The 17765-nt window shown below is 38.8% G+C and overlaps 1 protein-coding gene across 29 annotated transcripts in view; it reads right to left on the bottom strand.

The window, feature by feature from the left end:
- FAM13B (family with sequence similarity 13 member B) overlaps nt 1-17765 on the bottom strand; it is a 115273-nt gene that overhangs the window by 65057 nt on the left and 32451 nt on the right. For 20 of the 29 annotated variants that reach the window (XM_036239970.1, XM_036239971.1, XM_036239985.1 and 17 more), the window contains exons 2-6: nt 17220-17386; nt 15366-15557; nt 14240-14452; nt 549-726; nt 118-259 (exon numbers count right to left, since the gene is read on the bottom strand). In XM_036239970.1, coding sequence (XP_036095863.1) covers nt 118-259; nt 549-726; nt 14240-14452; nt 15366-15522 — 690 coding nt within the window. In that variant the 5' untranslated portion in view covers nt 15523-15557; nt 17220-17386. Of the gene's footprint in view, nt 1-117; nt 260-548; nt 727-14239; nt 14453-15342; nt 15558-17219; nt 17387-17765 lie in introns of those variants that run through there. The other 9 variants (XM_036239991.1, XM_036239993.1, XM_036239997.1 and 6 more) reach the window with 2 other exon arrangements.

Genomic DNA, 17765 nt, shown 5'->3' with positions numbered 1-17765 from the left:
CCAAGAGAAGTCTTCCAATTTAATACTTAAAAATTCCATCAGTATGTGCCAAGCCCTGAGAGCATATTCTCTTTTTTAAAATTCTCCCTTCAAGTAGAATATTTAAAATATTCTCACCTGTTCAGTAATTGAACTCAAATCATTAGATGAAAAATCTTCCTCTTCATTTTCAAAAAACTCATAGTAATTTTCCAGAAGTCCAGCCATTATCCTGCTCACTATTTCCTGCTCTTTCAGATCTTCCACATCAGTGTAAATGCTAAGAATAAAAGTCCAAATTAAACCAATCACAGGTAAAGTTAGGAGAAACCAATGAGTCACTTTATGAACTTGAGCAATTTACAACATCATTCTGTGTCTCAGTTTTCCCATCTGTAAAGCCTACCTAATTTGTACCCTGTTCAAAAAAATGCTAGGAGGATTAATCAGATCTACTATAAAAAATAATGATTTATCAAGCAATCTATGATCCTTGGGAGACAGCATAATGATTCTATATCACAACTTCAGGATTTTCTTAATTAAACAAAAATTTATGAAAAACTTACTGGAAGACATCTGGACCAAAGACAGCAGCCAAGGAGTTTGCAGACCAAATTTCTTCATGATGTGATGCTACATTGGCTAAAAATCTACACAGAAACTTTAACAAACTGTAATTAACAGGTGGAAGTTGTTGCAAGAGGAACCTCAACTTTCTTCCAAATTCATCTTCATTACTATAATCTATAAAAGATAATGACAGGTTTTTTTTAATGAAGTAAAAGCTCAGATATTTTGCCAGGTTCACATTACTCCACCCACATCACCTTTTTACTGTACAATTCAAAACCTCTTCACTTCCTCTACCAGAGGCCCTAGAGCTTTGCATTTCACTTATTAAGTAGAAAAGAGAGGGTGGAGAAGGAATTCAACCCCTCAATTGCTGGAGGATGTTTTCCCCATCTATTACTCATTGGTCTCAATTTTCTAATTTTTAAAAATTCTCATTATATTGTCTCTTGCATGACTGTACCTGTATTTCAAAATTAGTGTCAACTACAACAAGTCAAAATACACTGGCCAATACCAGTCAAGTACTAGTCAAGAAGAGAAGCGATTTAACTTGCTAAAAATATCACACATACTTTCCCACTTAAATGAATGAAAAAACAAGGAAGGAACAAGGTAAGAGCAACTTTCTTCTCCCTTGACATCCCAAAATGAACAATTAACTTCAGCAATATCAATAGAACTAAATAAAAAGGAATGCCACTTCTCATTTGTTTTTTTCCTCTAAGCTGCTGTTGGTTTCTGTTATACAAGTGAATTTTCAACTAGCAGAAGCTAGGCACTGTGTTCATCATGTCATTAAGTTTTCATTAACAGAAACTAGGCCTGTACCAACCCCATCGACTGGTGAGGGCTCCACTTAGAAGAGATACTTTCTCAGAGCTCCTCCTAATTTCTTGCTTCAATAGTAAAAATAAATTAAGTTTTAAAATATATTTTTCTTCAGGGTATTAAAATTAATTTAAAAATTAATTCTTAGTTAAAAATTATTAATAATAGGCTATGATCATGATAATGGCCATATGTGCAAAATAACCACGTCTCAGAACCTGATCAGAAAAGGCTATAGTTGTATGGCAACAATAATTCTATATTTTGTAATATTACCACTGTCCCCATTCAAACATACCAGGTAGTTTGATTTTATAATTGGATGGAACAGTCCCTAGATTAATATTTTTTAAACAATTATGCCTTATTATAACTGGTGGAAAAATTTAACCTAAGCATTTAGCAGAAAAGGATTATTTAGAAAACCATGTATTATCAACTCAAAAAATACATGCAAGCAATTCATATTATCATTATGATGACTAGAGCCAACACTGACAAATTCTACATAACATCCTTTCCAGTTTTGCAGCACTTATCATCTAACATACTCACATACTTATTTGGTTTACCATCTATTTTCCTCTATCTCCCCATGCCCTTTAGAATTTTAGCTCTAAGACGGAAGACATTTTTATTCCGTTTTGTTCACTGCTGCATTCCCAGAATCTACAACAGTGTCTAGCACATAGCAGGTATTCAATAAATATTAGTTGAATAAGTACACAATCACCGAAAAAAGATGCTTAACTACTGAAACATTTCATTGATGGGTGGTAAGATTGTAGGCAACATTGTTTTTACACAGTACTGAAATACATAGTCCATGTTGCTCTACTTTTATCTGTACTTTTCTGCAACACAAAAATATATACACCTGTCAGGCTGCTTCTAAAGTTTTGAAATAAGGCAGAGAAGCATTTGAAAAAAAAAAAAATCTGTATCTACACACACACACACACACACACACACGCACACAAACTTACACATCTGCTTAAATTTCTTTCCTTTTGAGCCTACTTCCTACTTAAATCATATCCTGGAAAAATATATGTATATATCAAAAACTTTCCTGACTAGCAATTTTTTCAAGCATCATTCTCAAAATGGGAAGCTATGTTTTCCACCAAAACATAATGTATAAGTAGTTGGACAAATCATCATGGTTTAATCCTGTGGCTTACAAAATCCATGGAATGGTTGTCATAACTTGGGGGAAAGGGGTACTAATGGCATCTAAAAGGTAGAGGCTAAGGATCCTGCAAAACATCCTACAATTCACAGGACAGCCACCTGTAATAAAGAATTATCCAGCCCAAAGTATCAACAGTGCCAAGGTTATGAAATCCTGATTTAAATAAGATGTTATCACATCAGAAATGCCACATTGTAGTGTATTACTACCACAGAAAATGAAAACCACTTTTTAAAAATCACTAACTCACAGGCCAGAAGGGAAGAGCATAAAGTAATCAAGGTAACGAAAAACAAGAATTTGAATCCAAGACTACTCTAACCAGCAAGGCTATCATTCAAAATAGAAGGTAAAATTAGCTTCCCAGACAAAAAGAGGCTAAGGGAATATATTAGCACCAAACCAGCACTGCAAGAAATGTTAAAAATATTGCTGTAATTAGAAGATATAGGAAGAAAAATATAACCACAATAAACAAAAATGGCAATAAATAAGTACACATCATTTCAGACATCATATGCAGCAGAATTTTCACTGATACATCACCTAAGGCAACAGAAACAAAGGGAAAAATGAACACATGGGACTACATCAAACTCAAAAGCTTCTGCACAGCAAAAGAAACCACCATCAAAATGAAAAGGCAACCCACTGTATGGGAGAGCATCATTGCCAATGATACATCAGATAAGGGGTTAATTTCCAAAATATATAGAGTACTCATATAACTCAACAAAAGCAAGACAAAGAACCCAATTAAAAAATGGGCAGAGGAGCTGAATAGACACCTCTTCAAACAGGATATACAACTGCCCAAGAGACATATGAAAAAATGCTCAACATCACTAATCATCAGAGAGATGCAAATTAAAACAACAATGAGGTATCACCTCACACCTGTCAGAATGGCCACCATCAACAAATCAATCAACAAGTGTTGGCAAGGGTGTGGAGAAAAGGGGACTCTAATACAGTGCTGGTGGGAATGCAGACTGGTGTAGCCACTATGGAAAACAATATGGTGTTACTTCAAAAAATTAAAAATTGAACTTCCATTTGATCCAGTGATCCCACTTCTAGGAATATATCCTAAGAAGCCTGAAACACCAATCAGAAAGAATATATGTATCCCCATGTTCATAGCAGCACTATTTACAATAGCTAAGATCTGGAAACAGCCCGTGTCCATCAGTAGACGAATGGATAAAAAAGCTGTGATACATATACACAATGGAGTGCTATGCAGCTGTAAGAAAGAAAGATCTCTTATCCTTTGAGACGACATGGAGGGATCTGGAAAGTATTATCCTAAGTGAAACAAGGATAAAACTTTGTCAGAAAGACAAATACCACATGATCTCACTTTGGAATATTGGAATATTGGAATATAATGAACATAACGGTATGAGGAACAGGGTAAACCCAGAAACATGGAAGTAGGGTACAGACTGACAACGCTCCGAAAAGGGGGTGGTGGGGGAAGGGAAGAGATAAACCACAGAACTTATATGCATGTATGCATAACCAATGGACATGGACAACAAAGCTGGGGAGGGGGGGGGGGATGGGGAAGACAGTGTCAATGGGGTAAAAAAAAAAAGAAACATCTGTAACAAAAATAAAATAAAAAATAAGTACATATCAATCATAACCTTAAACGTAAATAGACTGAATGCTCTGCTCAAAAGACACAGAGTAGCTGACTGGATAAGAAAGCATGACTCATATATATATATATATGTTGTTTACAAAAGACCCACCTCACAATAAAAGACTCACATAGGTTGAAAGTGAAGGGATGGAAAAAAATCTTCCAAGTAGAAAAAAAGGAAAAAGAAGCTGGGGTAGCAATACTCACATCCAATAAAATAGACTTCAAAACGAAGGCCATGCCCTGGCAGGTTTGGCTCAGCAGTTAGAGCATCGGCCTGTGGTCCAGAGAGACCTGGGTTCAGTTCCTGTTAGGGGCGCGTACCTCGGTTGCAGTTTGTCCCTGGCCCTGGTTGATCATGCGGGCGCCAGCAACTCATTGTGTCCCTTTCATGTCGATGTTTCTCTCTCTCTCTCTCTCTCTTCCTCTCTCCTTCCCACTCTATCTGAACAAAAAATGGAAAAAAATGTCCTCGAGTGAGGATAGAAAAAAAATGAAGGCAATAACTAGAGATAAAGAAGGCCACAACATAGTGTTGAAAGGATCTATCCAACAGGAAGATATAACCTTGGTCAACATATATGCACCCAATATAGAAGCACCAAAATATATTTAAAAACTTCTGGAGGACTTCAAAGGAGAAATCGACAATCATAGCAGGGAACTTCAACACCCGCTGACATCACTGGATAGATCCTCTAGACCAGTGGTTCTCAACCTTCCTAATGCTGTGACCCTTAACACAGTTCCTCATGTTGTGGTAACCCCCAATCATAAAATTATTTTCATTGCTACTTCATAACTGTAATTTTGCTACTGTTATGTCTTATGGACCCCCAAAGGGGTCGCAACCCACAGGTTGAGAACCGCTGCTCTAGACAAAAAATTAACAAGAAAACAGAGACTTTAAATGATGCACTAGATCAAATGAATTTAGTAGATATCTACAGAGAATTACACCCCAAAACTGCAGAATTCACATTCTTCTCAAGTGCACATGGGACATTCTCAGAGACCACATGTTAGGACACAAACTAAGTCTCTACAAGTTCAAGAAGACTGAAATCATATCAAGCATCTTCTCAGATCACAATGGCATGAAACTAGAAATCAATTACAGCAAAAACATTCAACAAATGGAGGCTAAATAGCAGGTTTTTAACCAATGAATGGATTACCAAGGAGATCAAGGAAGAAATCAAAAACTTCCTGGAAACCAATGAAAATGAACACACAACAACACAAAATCTATGGAATGCAGAGAAAGAAGTCCTGAAAGGGAAGTTCACAGCACTACAGGCCTACCTCAAGAAACAAGAAACATTTCTAACTGACTTTCTTTCTAACCCTACAACATAAAGAGCTAGAAAGTAAACAAAAAGGAACACTCAGAGCAAGTAGAAGGAAAGAAATAGTAAAGGTCAGAGCAGAAACAAACAACATACAGACTAAAAAAAACAATTCAAAAGATCAATAAGCCTGGCCAATGCAGCTCAGTGGTTGAGCGTCAACCCATGCACCAAGAGGTCACTGGTTTGATTCTCAGTCAGGGCACATGCCCAGCTTGTGGGCCAGATCCCCAGTGAGGGGCATGCAGGATGCGGCCAACTGATGTTCTCTCTCATTGATGTATCTATCTCTCTAAAATCAATAAAGTAAAATCATTTTTAAAAAAAAATCAATGAGCCATGGCCGGTTTGACTCAGCGGTTAGAGCGTTGACCTGCGGTCTGGAGAGACCTCGGTTGCAGTTTGTCCCCAGCCCTGGCTGGGTCGTGTGGATGGCAACCACTCGATGTGTCCCTTTCACGACGATGTTTCTCTCTCTGTTTCTTCCTCTCTCTCCCTCCCACTCTATCTGAACAAAAAATGAAAAAATGTCCTTGGGTGAGGATAAAAAAAAAAGGATTAAAAAAAATCAATGAAACAAAGAGCTGGTTCTTTGAAAAGATAAACAAGATTGATGGACCCTTAGCTAGATTCACCAAGAAACAGAGAGAGAGAAACTAAATAAACAAAATCAGAAACGAAAGAGAAGTAACAACTGACACCAAAGAAATACAAAGGATCGTTAACAAACACTATGAACAATAATATGCCAACAAATTGGACAATCTAGGTGAAATGGACAAATTTCTAGAAACACAAAGTCTCCCAAAACTGAACCCAGAAGAGAGAAAACTTGAACAGAGCAGTAACAACTAAGGAAACTGAAGATCTACTCAAGACTCTCCCAGCAAACAAAAGCCCAGGCACGAATGGCTTCACTGGGGAATTTTACCAAACATTCAAATAACTAACACCCGTTCTCCTCAAACTATTCCAAAAAAATCCAAGAAGGAAGACTTCCAAACTCGTTTTATGAGGCCAGCATAATTCTAATTCCAAAACCAGAAAAAGACACTACAAAGAAAGAAAACTACAGGCCAATATCCCTGATGAACACAGGTACCAAAATCCTTAACAAAATATTAGCAAATCGAATCCACAAATACATTAAAAAAATAATTCACCATGACAAGGTGGGATTCATCCCAGGGATGCAAGGCTGGTACAATATTCGCAAATCAATAAATGTGATACACCACATAAACAAAATGAAAGATAAACACCATATGATCATAACAATAGACACTGAAAAAGCATTCGACAAAATCCAGCAGCCATTTCTGATAAAAATGCTCAGCAATGTGGGAATAGCAGGATAATATCTTGACATAATAAAGGCCATATATGTAAAACCAGAGCCAACATCACACTCAATGGGTAAAAACTAAAAGCATTTCCCTTAAGAAGAGGAACAAGACAGGAATACCCACTGCATCACTCTTATTTAACATAGTACTGGAAGTCTTAGCCACAGCAATTAGACAAGAAGGAAAAATAAAAGGGATCCAAATAGGAAAGGAGGAAGTGAAACTGTCAATATTTGCAGATGACATGATATTGCACATAGAAAACCCTAAAGATTCCATCAAAAATCCTCTAGATTTAATAAACAAATTTGGCAAAGTAGCAGGACACAAAGTTAATATCAAGAAATCGACAGCCGTGGAGAAAAGGGGACTATAGTACACTGCTGGTGGGAATGCAGACTGGTGTAGCCACTATGGAAAACAATATGGTGCTACCTCAAAAAATTAAAAATTGAACTTCCATTTGACCCAGTGATCCCACTTCTAGGAATATACCCCCTAAGAAGCCTGAAACACCAATCAGAAAGAATATATATACCCCCATGTTTGTAGCAGCACTATTTACAATAGCTAAGATCTGGAAACAGCCCAAGTATCCATCAGTAGACGAATGGATAAAAAAGCTGTGGTACATATACACAATGGAGTACTACACAGCTGTAAGAAAGATAGATCTCTTATCCTTTGAGATGACATGGAGGGATCTGGAAAGTGTCATCCTAAGTGAAACACAAGTATCATATAATCTCACTTATTTGTGAAATATAATGAACATAACAGTCTGAGGAATGGGGTAGTCCCAGAGACGTGGAAGTTGGGTACAGACTGATAATCCCCAGAAGAGGGGATGGTGCAGGAGAGATAAACCACAGAATTTACACGCATGTATGCATGAACAATGGACATGGACAACAAAGCTGGGGACAGGGCGGGGAGGGAGGGGAAGGGGAATCAGTGGGGGATAAAGGAGAAACATCCGTAACAAAAATTAATGAATTAATTAAATTAAAAAAATTGACGGCCTTCTTATACACCAATAATGAACTCACACAAACAGAAACTAAAAAAAACAATCCCATTTACCATTGTGACAAAAATATTAAGATACCTAGGAATAAACTTAATCAAAGAAGTAAAGGACCTATTAGAAGAAAACTACAGGACATTGAAAAAAAGAAATAGAGGAAGATATGAAAAAATGGAAGCATATACCTTGTTCAAGGATTGAGCATACAATGGAGTAAAGACAGCCTCTTTAATAAATGGTGTTGGGAAAATTGGACAGCTACATGCAAAAAATGAAACTAGACCACCAACTTATACCATACACAAGGATAAACTCAAAATGGATAAAAGATTTAAATGTGACTCGTGAATCCATAAAAATCCTAGAAGAAAATGTGGGCAACAAAATTTCAGATATCACACGCAGAATATTCACTGATAGAACACCTAAAGCAGAGAAACAAGAAAAAATTAATACATGGAACTACATCAACCTAAAAAGCTTCTGCCCAGCAAAAGAAACAAGCATCAAAATGAAAACGGAACCCACTATATGGGAGAGCATAATTGCCAACGATATATCAGATAAGGGGTTAATTTCCAAAATATACAGAGTACTCATACAACTCAACAAAAGGAAGACAAAGAACCCAATGAAAAAATGGGCAGAGGGTCTGGCCAGTGTGACTCAGTGGTTGAGTGTCAACCCATGCACCAAGAGGTTGCCAGTTTGATTCCCAGTCAGGACACATGCCCAGGTTGTGGGCCCAATTCCCAGTAGGGGGCATGCAGGAGGCGGCCAATAGATGCTCTTTCTCATCCATGTTTCTCTCTCTCTCTCCCTCTCACTGCCTCACTCTCTAAAATCAATAAAGGGGGAAAAAATGGGCAGAGGACCTAAATAGACACCTCTCCAAAAAGGACATACAAATGGCCAAGAGACATATGAAAAAAATGCCCAACCTCACTAATCATCAGAGAGATGCAAATTAAAACTACTATGAAGTATCACCTCACACCTGTCAGTATGGCCAGCATCCGCAAACCATCAAACAACAAATGTTAGTGAAGGTGTGGAGAAAAGAGGACTCTAGTACACTGCTGGTGGGAAAGCAGACTGGTGCAGCCATTATGCAAATCACTAGAGTTTCCTCAAAAAATTAAAAATTGAGCGCTGGCCAGCTTGGCTCACCAGTTAGTGTCGGCCTGCAGTACAGACAGACCCGGGTTTAATTCCCGCTAAGAGTACGTATCTTGGTTGTGGTTTGTCCCCAGGAGAGGATTAAAAAAATAATTTAAAAACTGAAGTACCATTTGACCCAGTGATTCTACTTCTAGGAATATATCCTAAGAAGTCTGAAACACCAATCAGAAAGAATATATGTATCCCTATGTTCATAGCAGCACTATTTATAATAGATAAGATCTGGGAACAGCCCAAATGTCTATCTGTAGGCGAATGGATAAAAAAGCTGCAGTACAGCCCTGGCCGGTTTGGCTCAGCGGTTGGAGCGTTGGCCTGCGGTACAGAGAGACCCAGGTTTGGTTCCCGCTAAGGGCACGTACCTCGTACCTCGGTTGCAGTTTGTCCCCGGCCCTGGTTGGTCGTGCGGGTGGCAGCCACTCGATGTGTCCCTTCACATCGATGTTTCTCTCTCTCTCTCTCTTCCTCTCTCTCCCACCTGCTCTATCTGAACAAAAAAAAAAATGGAAAAACGTCCTCGGGTGAGGATTAAAAAAAAAAAAAAAAAAAAGCTGCAGTACATGTATACAATGGAGTGCCATGTAGCTGTAAGAAAGAGAGATCTCGCCCTGGCCGGTTTGGCTCAGCAGTTAGAGCGTCGGCCTGCGGTCCAGAGAGACCCGGGTTCGGTTCCCGCTAAGGGCACGTACCTCGGTTGTAGTTTGTCCCCAGCCCTGGTTGGGTCATGCGGGTGGCAACCACTCAATGTGTCCCTTTCACATTGATGTTTCTCTCTCTCTCTCTCTCTCTCCCCCCCCCCACTCTATCTGAACAAAAAAAAAAAAAGAGAGAGAGAGCAAGCGAGATCTTTTATCATTTGAAGATGACATGGAGGGACCTGGAGAGTATTATGCTAAGTGAAATAAGCCAATCAGAGAAAGACAAATACCACATGATCTCATATATTTGTGGAATATAATGAACAAAATAAGCTGCTGAACAAAATAGACTCAGAACAGAAAGGAGTATGGATCAGACTGACAAACCTCAGAGGAGGGAGTTGGGGGTGACGGACAAGATGAACCGAAGAACTTATATTCATTTATGCGTAACCAATGGACACAGACAACAATGCAGTGGGGTGGGGGCATGTGCAGCAGGATTAGGAGGAGGGTTTCTGGGGGGAAAAGGAGAAACATCTGTAACAAAAATAAATTACAAAAATTGCAAAAAATAAATAAAAATAAAAACACTAACTCAAGGCCAGCCGGTGTGGCTCAGTGGTTGAGCATCAACCCATGGACCAAGAGGTCACCAGTTCGATTCCCATTCAGGGCACATGCCTGGGTTTCGGGCTCAAACCCTGGTGGGAGGCATGTAGGAAGCAGCCAATTGATGTGATTCTCTCATGGATGTTTCTATTGCTTTCTTTCCCTCTCCCTTCCTCTCTCTCTCTCTAAAAATCAATATATATCTTATAAAAAATAAAAACTGCCCGGCAGGTGTGGCTCAGTGGTTGAGCGTCAACCCATGCACTAAGAGGTCACAGGTTCAATTCTTGGTCAGGGCTCATGCCCAGGTTGTGGGTCCAATCCCCGGGGGGAGCATGCAGGAGGTAGCCAATCAATGTTCTCTCTCATCAATGTTTCTATCTCTCCCTTCTCCCTTCCTCTCTCTCTAAAATCAATTAAAAAAATTTTTTTAAATAAATAAAATCTCTAAATCAAAGGCAACTGCATCAGTGTTCCCTTCATCTTAAAAGCTATAATCTTCTCATGTATTTGTGAATGTCAGTTAAAATATTAACATAACATTTATCTACAATAAATGGAGAGAGAAATCTTAGTTCAAAGACCTAGACACCTTCCCAAAAGAATGTTCAAAAGATGAGTAAACAAAATAAATCACAACAGAAATGTCAATGCCACCTCAAGTACTACCAACACCCATCTGCATAGCTATTAAAGAAATCGGTGTTCTCCTAGCTGGTTTGGCTCAGCAGTTAGTATATAGGCCCTCAGACCACAGAGTTGTGGGTTTGATCTCCAGTCAAGGGCAGTACCTCAGCTGCAGGTTTGGTCCCCAGCCCCGGTCAGGATCCTGCAGGAGTCAATCAGTCAATGAGTCTCTCTCACATTGATGTCTCTCTCTCTGTCTCCTGTCTCTCCCTCACTTGTTCCCTCCCACTCTATCTAAAAAGAAAAAAAAAAATCAATGGAAAAATATCCTCGGGTGAGAATTTTTAAAAAAAGAGCCCTGCCCGGTCAGTGTGGCTCAGTGGCTGAGCATCGACCCATGCATTAAGAGGTCGCCAGTTCAATTCCTGGTCAGGGCACATACCCAGGTTGTGAGTGTGGTGGGGGGCATGCAGGAGGCAGCCAATCGATGTTTTCTCTCATCAATGTTTCTATCTTCTCTCTCCCTCTTCCTTCCTCTAAAAATCAATAAAAAAGAAAAAATAATAAAACAAGGAGCCCTGGCCGTTTTGGCTCAGTGGTTGGAGCGTCAGCCCATGGATCAAAGAGTTGTAGGTTCAATTCCTGGTCAAAGGCACGTACCTGGTTTGTAGGTTCGATCCTTGGCCCTGGTCGAGGTGTGCAAGAAGCAACCAATCATCGATGTGTCTCTTTCACATCGATGTTTCTCTCTTCCCATTCCTCCCTTCTACTAAAAACAATCAATGAAAAAATATCCCCATTTGAGGATTAACCAAAAAAAATGAGAAAGGAAAAAAAAAAGAAATGGGTGTGTATGTGGTTGCATGTGTAAGCATACACACATATGCTAATGGTTATGTAAGTAGGAAATCGAAGGAAATGGTAAATTTCTCATATTGTAACACTGAAAGACTTATCGGCCACAAGCATTTTTGCATACCTTAAATTCCTTCAAATTTAATTAGTCAGATGTATATTGTAATTCCATGAAAGACAGATAACATAGATGATGCTATCATACTTTTAAATGAGTATCAATCAAAATGACAATTCAAGTGACAAAACAGCTTCTGATAGTCTGTCTCAATGAGTCAATGACTTTATTACTATTAAGTCTCATTCCAATTATTCTTTTATAACCTTTTGTTCAATACTGAAAGCTAATCTAATTCTTAAAACTTTAAAGACTTGTCTACAATTTATCTAAAACAGGGAACATAAACCTCTATAACTATAAAATAAAAATGGCTCAAGAGTCATAAAAAGAGCTCAAAAAACTCTAACACATCAGTTTCATTACACATTTAATGGATGCAAAATGCTCATTAAGTAACTTTATATAAGCATTTGAGAAAACCCCTACAAGAAAGTGAAGAAATGAACTCAGAAATTCAAAACAACAAAAAAAAGCATTAGTTTTTGGGGGAAAATACAAAGTTACACTTTGAAGAAAGGTGACATTATTGATCATGTGGTTTTTTTTAGAGAGCGAACGGGAAGGAGAGAGAGACAGAAACATCAATGTCAGAAAAAAAACATCAATTGGCTGGCTCCTGCACAACCCCCACTGAGGATGAAGCCCACAACCCTGGCATGTGCCCTGATCGGGAATCAAACTGGGAACCTCTCAATCCATGGTACAACCCTCAATCCACTGAGCCACACCAGCCAGGCTTGAAAAATGTCTTTTGATCCAGGTGGCACAATACAAGAACAAAATCAGCTAACCATTCACGAATACAGCAAGGTCAAAGTAAGTCCCGTCATCCAGCTATACAGAAGAAAACACATGTAAGAGGGTCATAAAATATTTTTGTAATGACCTTTATACATAAATCAGAGGCATCCACTCATTTAGTTTCGCCAGGTGCTTATAAATTAAGAAATAAAAGAGACAGCCCTGGCCGGTTTGGCTCAGTGGTTAGAGTGTCAGCCCACAGACCAGGGAGTCTGAGTTCAATTCCCACTAGGGGCATGTACCTCAGTTGCAGTTCATCCCCGCCCTGGTTGGGGTTGTATGGGTGGCTACTAATCGATGTGTCTCTCTCACTTCAATGTTTCTCTCTCTCTCTCTCTCTCTCTCTCTCTCCCCCCTCCCTCCCACTCTATGTGAAGATAAGTACAAAAAAAAGATTCCATAATACAAAGAGAAAAGCCAGGACAAAATAATCTTTTTAATTTAAGAAATATATATTATATGCCACCTTTTATAAAGTTTCCTGTATAATGAAACATGTCACTCATTACATATACATGAATACCATTTGGCTCTAGGAACACAAGCATTTCCTCACTTCTTGGTTCTTTCACCTCTCTGCCTTTCCCTACCTTTACCTTCCTTGTCCCTATTCCATTCCAGCTGGGCCCTACTTTTAGTCACCACCAAAAAAACCAATAAGGACAATTTTTTTCCTCATTTAGAGTAGAGCCTAGTGTCCAATTTGATATTTTATTTCCTTGAGGCAGGTGTCCAAGAATAAGCTTTAGGTATATTTTAAACCTAGAATCAAAGTTGTCTTCTGGTTTTTGCTAGGAAGTTCTATCAAACCAGGGATAAATATCCTATAGCAACATTACCACTAAGCAACAGCAATGGCTATTATCGGACACTCTGCCACATATATCACCTTACGTATATATTTTCTTCCTTTTTTCCCTACCCTCCTACTCCTTGTTCTTTTCTCCTGCCTTTCCTCCTTCTTACCCTATATCTTACTCCAATTATAAAAAGTAAATAGTATCACAGCAATCTAGTAAGTTGCCATTCCTTAACTAGACCATACATCCCCAAAGAGCCTATGTCCCTGAATGGGAACATAAGAAATTAATTTCAGTACTATAATTACTATTTACAAATCAAGATTTCTAAAAGGTAAGGACTTTGAAATTAATGTTAAATGACTGGTTGATATAAATCAAATTGTGGCCCTGGTTAGTTTGGCTCAGTGGTTAGAGAGTGTCGGCCCGCAGACCAAAAAGTCCTGGGTTTGGTTCCCGCTAAGGGCACGTACCTCGACTGCAGTTTGTCCCCGGCCGCGGTTGGGGTCGTGTGGGTGGCAGCCAGTCAAACATCTCTCTCACACAAGTGTTTCTCCCTCTCCCCCCTCCTTCTCTCCCTCCCGCTCTATCTAAAGATAAATGCAAAAATGTCCTCAGGTGAGGATTAAAAAAAAAAATCAAATTGTGTTACCTTGAGAAAGCTGCATCAAGTTAATATGCAAACTGCCAGGGATAACAGGTTCAGGAAGTTCTTGAAGGAAAAACCTAAGAAGACTAATAGCTGAAGGAACATCTGCTTCCTTAACCAAATCCACTTCTTCTCCGCTGTCATATCTCTGCCGAAGCCACTCCACTGTCTCAGCATTCCCATTGACTTGAAAAAGTCCTTGTTGCTCCAGACCTCCTACATTAGTTCAAGGCAAAATTAAAATAGCATCAACTTCAATTATTTGGTTATATATTCATTCTCCAATCAACTTCAAATATTCATACTTTTGGAAAGCCATTCTTAGCTCCCCTGACTGTGCTCAACACCTTCAAATTACACATCTAGAAAGATGCTAACTCTGTCTGTCCTGAGGGATATTCTATTTTATCCCACCCCCTATCATCCATTAAAAATATTCCTATTATTGCCCGGCCGGTGTGGCTCAGCGGTTGAGCATCAACCCATCAGAAGGTCACCGGTTCAATTCCTGGTCAGGGCACATGCCCAGGATGTGGGCCCAATCCCCAGTGGGGGGCATGAAGGGGGCAGTCAAACAATGTCCTCTCTCATTGATGTTTCTATCTCTCCCTCTTCCTTCCTCTCTCTCTCAAAATCAAGAAGAAGAAGAAGAAAAAAAAAAAAAAATATATATATATATATATATATATATATTTCTATTATTTCTCCCCACACACGCACACTAAAATGCTCTACTCTGGGCATTTCTGAATCATAGAAAAGAATTTCTATTGGCCTGGCCAGTGTGAGTCATGGATTGAGCATCATCCCATGCACCAAGAGGTCAATGGTTCAATTCCTAGTCAGGGCACATGCCTGGGTTTCGGGCTCAATCTTGGGGGCGTGCAGGAGGCAGCTGACTGATGATTCTCACATCGATATTCTATCTCTCTCCCTCTTCCTTCCTCTCTCTCTCTCTAAAAAACAAAATAAATAAAAACATATTAAAAAAAAGAATTTCTATTGTTTTTCCTCACTATATTTTGGACTTTCCATGCTAAAAAATAAATGTTTTTAAATCCAAGGTCAAAAAGGGGTAAGTTATGTTTATTAAAACAAAAGCTAACCCTCAAAGTAAAGAAATGTATACCATGTTCCTCAATATAGTCCACAACATGGCGAACTATGAACGGAACCTCATTGTCTGGATGTCCTCCCTGCTGCAGCTCATCAAGTGGAATTCCAAATATTTTGTTAGCAAGAACGGAGTTGCAGTTACTCAAGGAAGGGGAGGAGCTCTTCCTCATATCTTTGTTGCAGCCAGAAATCAAAGCTGTCTTTTCTGCCAAGTGAAAAACAACAACAAAAGGACTATAATAGTTAACAGGTGGCAATATGACTAAATACATTAAAGAAAAAGGCTTTACACTTCAGTGTGTTCTCATCTTCCGTATGTTCCAGTTATCAGGACTATTCTAGTGAGTTCTACAAATAAAGTTCAATACAATCATCTAAGCATTTACTCTACTACTTAGGGTTAAAATTCTGAATACTCCAGTTGGCACTTGCATATTTATCAAACAATGGCAAAATTGATCATTAAACTTAGCAAAGGACATTAATGTCCCAAAGACAAATTAAAGGGCAAATCTGTTTCAAAGAAGACCTTTACTAACCAAGCTTAGTAATGACACAGGTAAAAAGCCAAACCCAATCATGTCTGGACTCTTATTATATGAAGCTCATCTGATCTCTCCATTCATAAGCACCCAAATAGGAGAATCACTTTCACAAAGAGGTATGCTAAAAATCACTTTTTATAAACAATGGGCTAATGAGAACAAGATTAACCAGTTCTCATTTCCACATGACAGAGCAGCCATAATATGTCTTTATAAACAAAGGAAACTTTTCAGTTCTAGACATCCACTTTTAATGAGAATGTCATCAATCCTGTTTCATAATTACTCAAAACAAAAATCTGCACAGCCAGTTTAGTTCAGAAGAACTGTTATTTGTCTTAACTTTGTAGGAATTGTGATCAATAAAGGAGTGGGCCCTAGTCGGTTTTGCTCAGTGGTTAGAGCGTCAGCCTGCAGTCCAAAGAGACCCAGGTTCAGTTCCCGCTAAGGGCATGTACCTTGGTTGCAGTTTGTCCCCAGCCCTGGTTGGGATTGTGTGGGAGGCAGCCACTAGATGTGTCCCTTTCATGTCGATGTTTCTCTCTCTTTCTTTCTTCTTCTCTCTCCCTCCCACACTATCTGAACAAAAAATGGAAAAATGGCCTCGGGTGAGGATTAAAAAAAAAAGAGTGGGAGAAAATGTTTCTAATATCTGAAGCTTCAAAAAGCAACCCCAAGAAAAGTTCATTTTCTAACAATAAACATATTACTTTATGTGGGGAAGGAGTATTTTGGAAAGAAACAAGGAGGATAAATGGTGATGGATGGAAACTTGACTGGAGTGGTGAACACATAATACAGTGTACAGATGGTATGTTGTGGAATTATGCACCTGAAACCTGCATAATTTTGTTTACCAGTGTCACACCAATGCATTCAATAAAAAGGGGGGAGGGAACTATTTCAAAAGTTGATAATGAACAAAATGACATAAACTGGGCTTTTCTTATCACCACAGAAAAACAACTCCTTTTGCACAAGAAAAGTAACAAAGCAAAAAAATTAATCTGTTCAATATTCTGAAGTTTTTACAAAACAAGGTTCATATATAGAATAGATGTCCCCACTGGATCAAGAAAGTGTCACAATGTGACTGGGTAACGAATCCATCCAACACACAAGAACAGTAGACATTAACTTAGGGACAGCAAAATGTCATAAATTTAATTCTAGACAAGCAAAATCCATTCTTCCACATATCTGGTGTGAACTACTGAATGGAAAACCTCAAATTAATAATCAAATAGCTGTAATAGTAGGTAAACTCCAAAATCTCTGTGGACTTATTCAGCATGGGATAATTACCATTTTGAAAAACTTACCTTTGAGCACTTAAACACCTAAGTTTAAAAAATGGATTCTGTACCAGCTACCCTCACTGAGCAAGCATTCTTTTGTCATTTATGGCTGTTTGAGATTATGGCAGAAGATCAGCCTGTAGTTCCTCATTGAAGAAACGCAGAACTCGATCAGTACTTCAGCAGTTAATCTAGAGAAAAAAAAAACAATTCTTTTAATTTCCCAAGACATTTTTAACTGTGAGAAGAGACTAGAATAAGCAGAGAGGTTCATTTAGAAAGGTGCCTGTACTGAAAAGCATTCTGCCTTAAAAAAACAGTCTGTGACCTATTTAAAGGCAAAATCTTACACAAAATTTAAAACTATGATGGCTAACCAGGATGAGACTCTTTCTGCTAAACATAAATAAAGGACCCAGCTGGTGCAGCTCAGTGGCTGAGCATTGACCCATGCACCAAGAGGTCGCTGGTTTGATTCCCAGTCAGGCCACAAGCCCAGGTTGTAGAACAAATAAATCCCCAGTGAGGGCAGCATGCAGGAGGCAGCCAATCAATATTCTCTCTCATCAA

This window comes from Molossus molossus, unplaced genomic scaffold (genome assembly GCF_014108415.1).
Source record: "Molossus molossus isolate mMolMol1 unplaced genomic scaffold, mMolMol1.p scaffold_m16_p_4, whole genome shotgun sequence".
Classification (NCBI taxonomy): Eukaryota; Metazoa; Chordata; class Mammalia; order Chiroptera; family Molossidae; genus Molossus; species Molossus molossus.
This window is presented reverse-complemented; position numbering and strand designations above follow the sequence as displayed.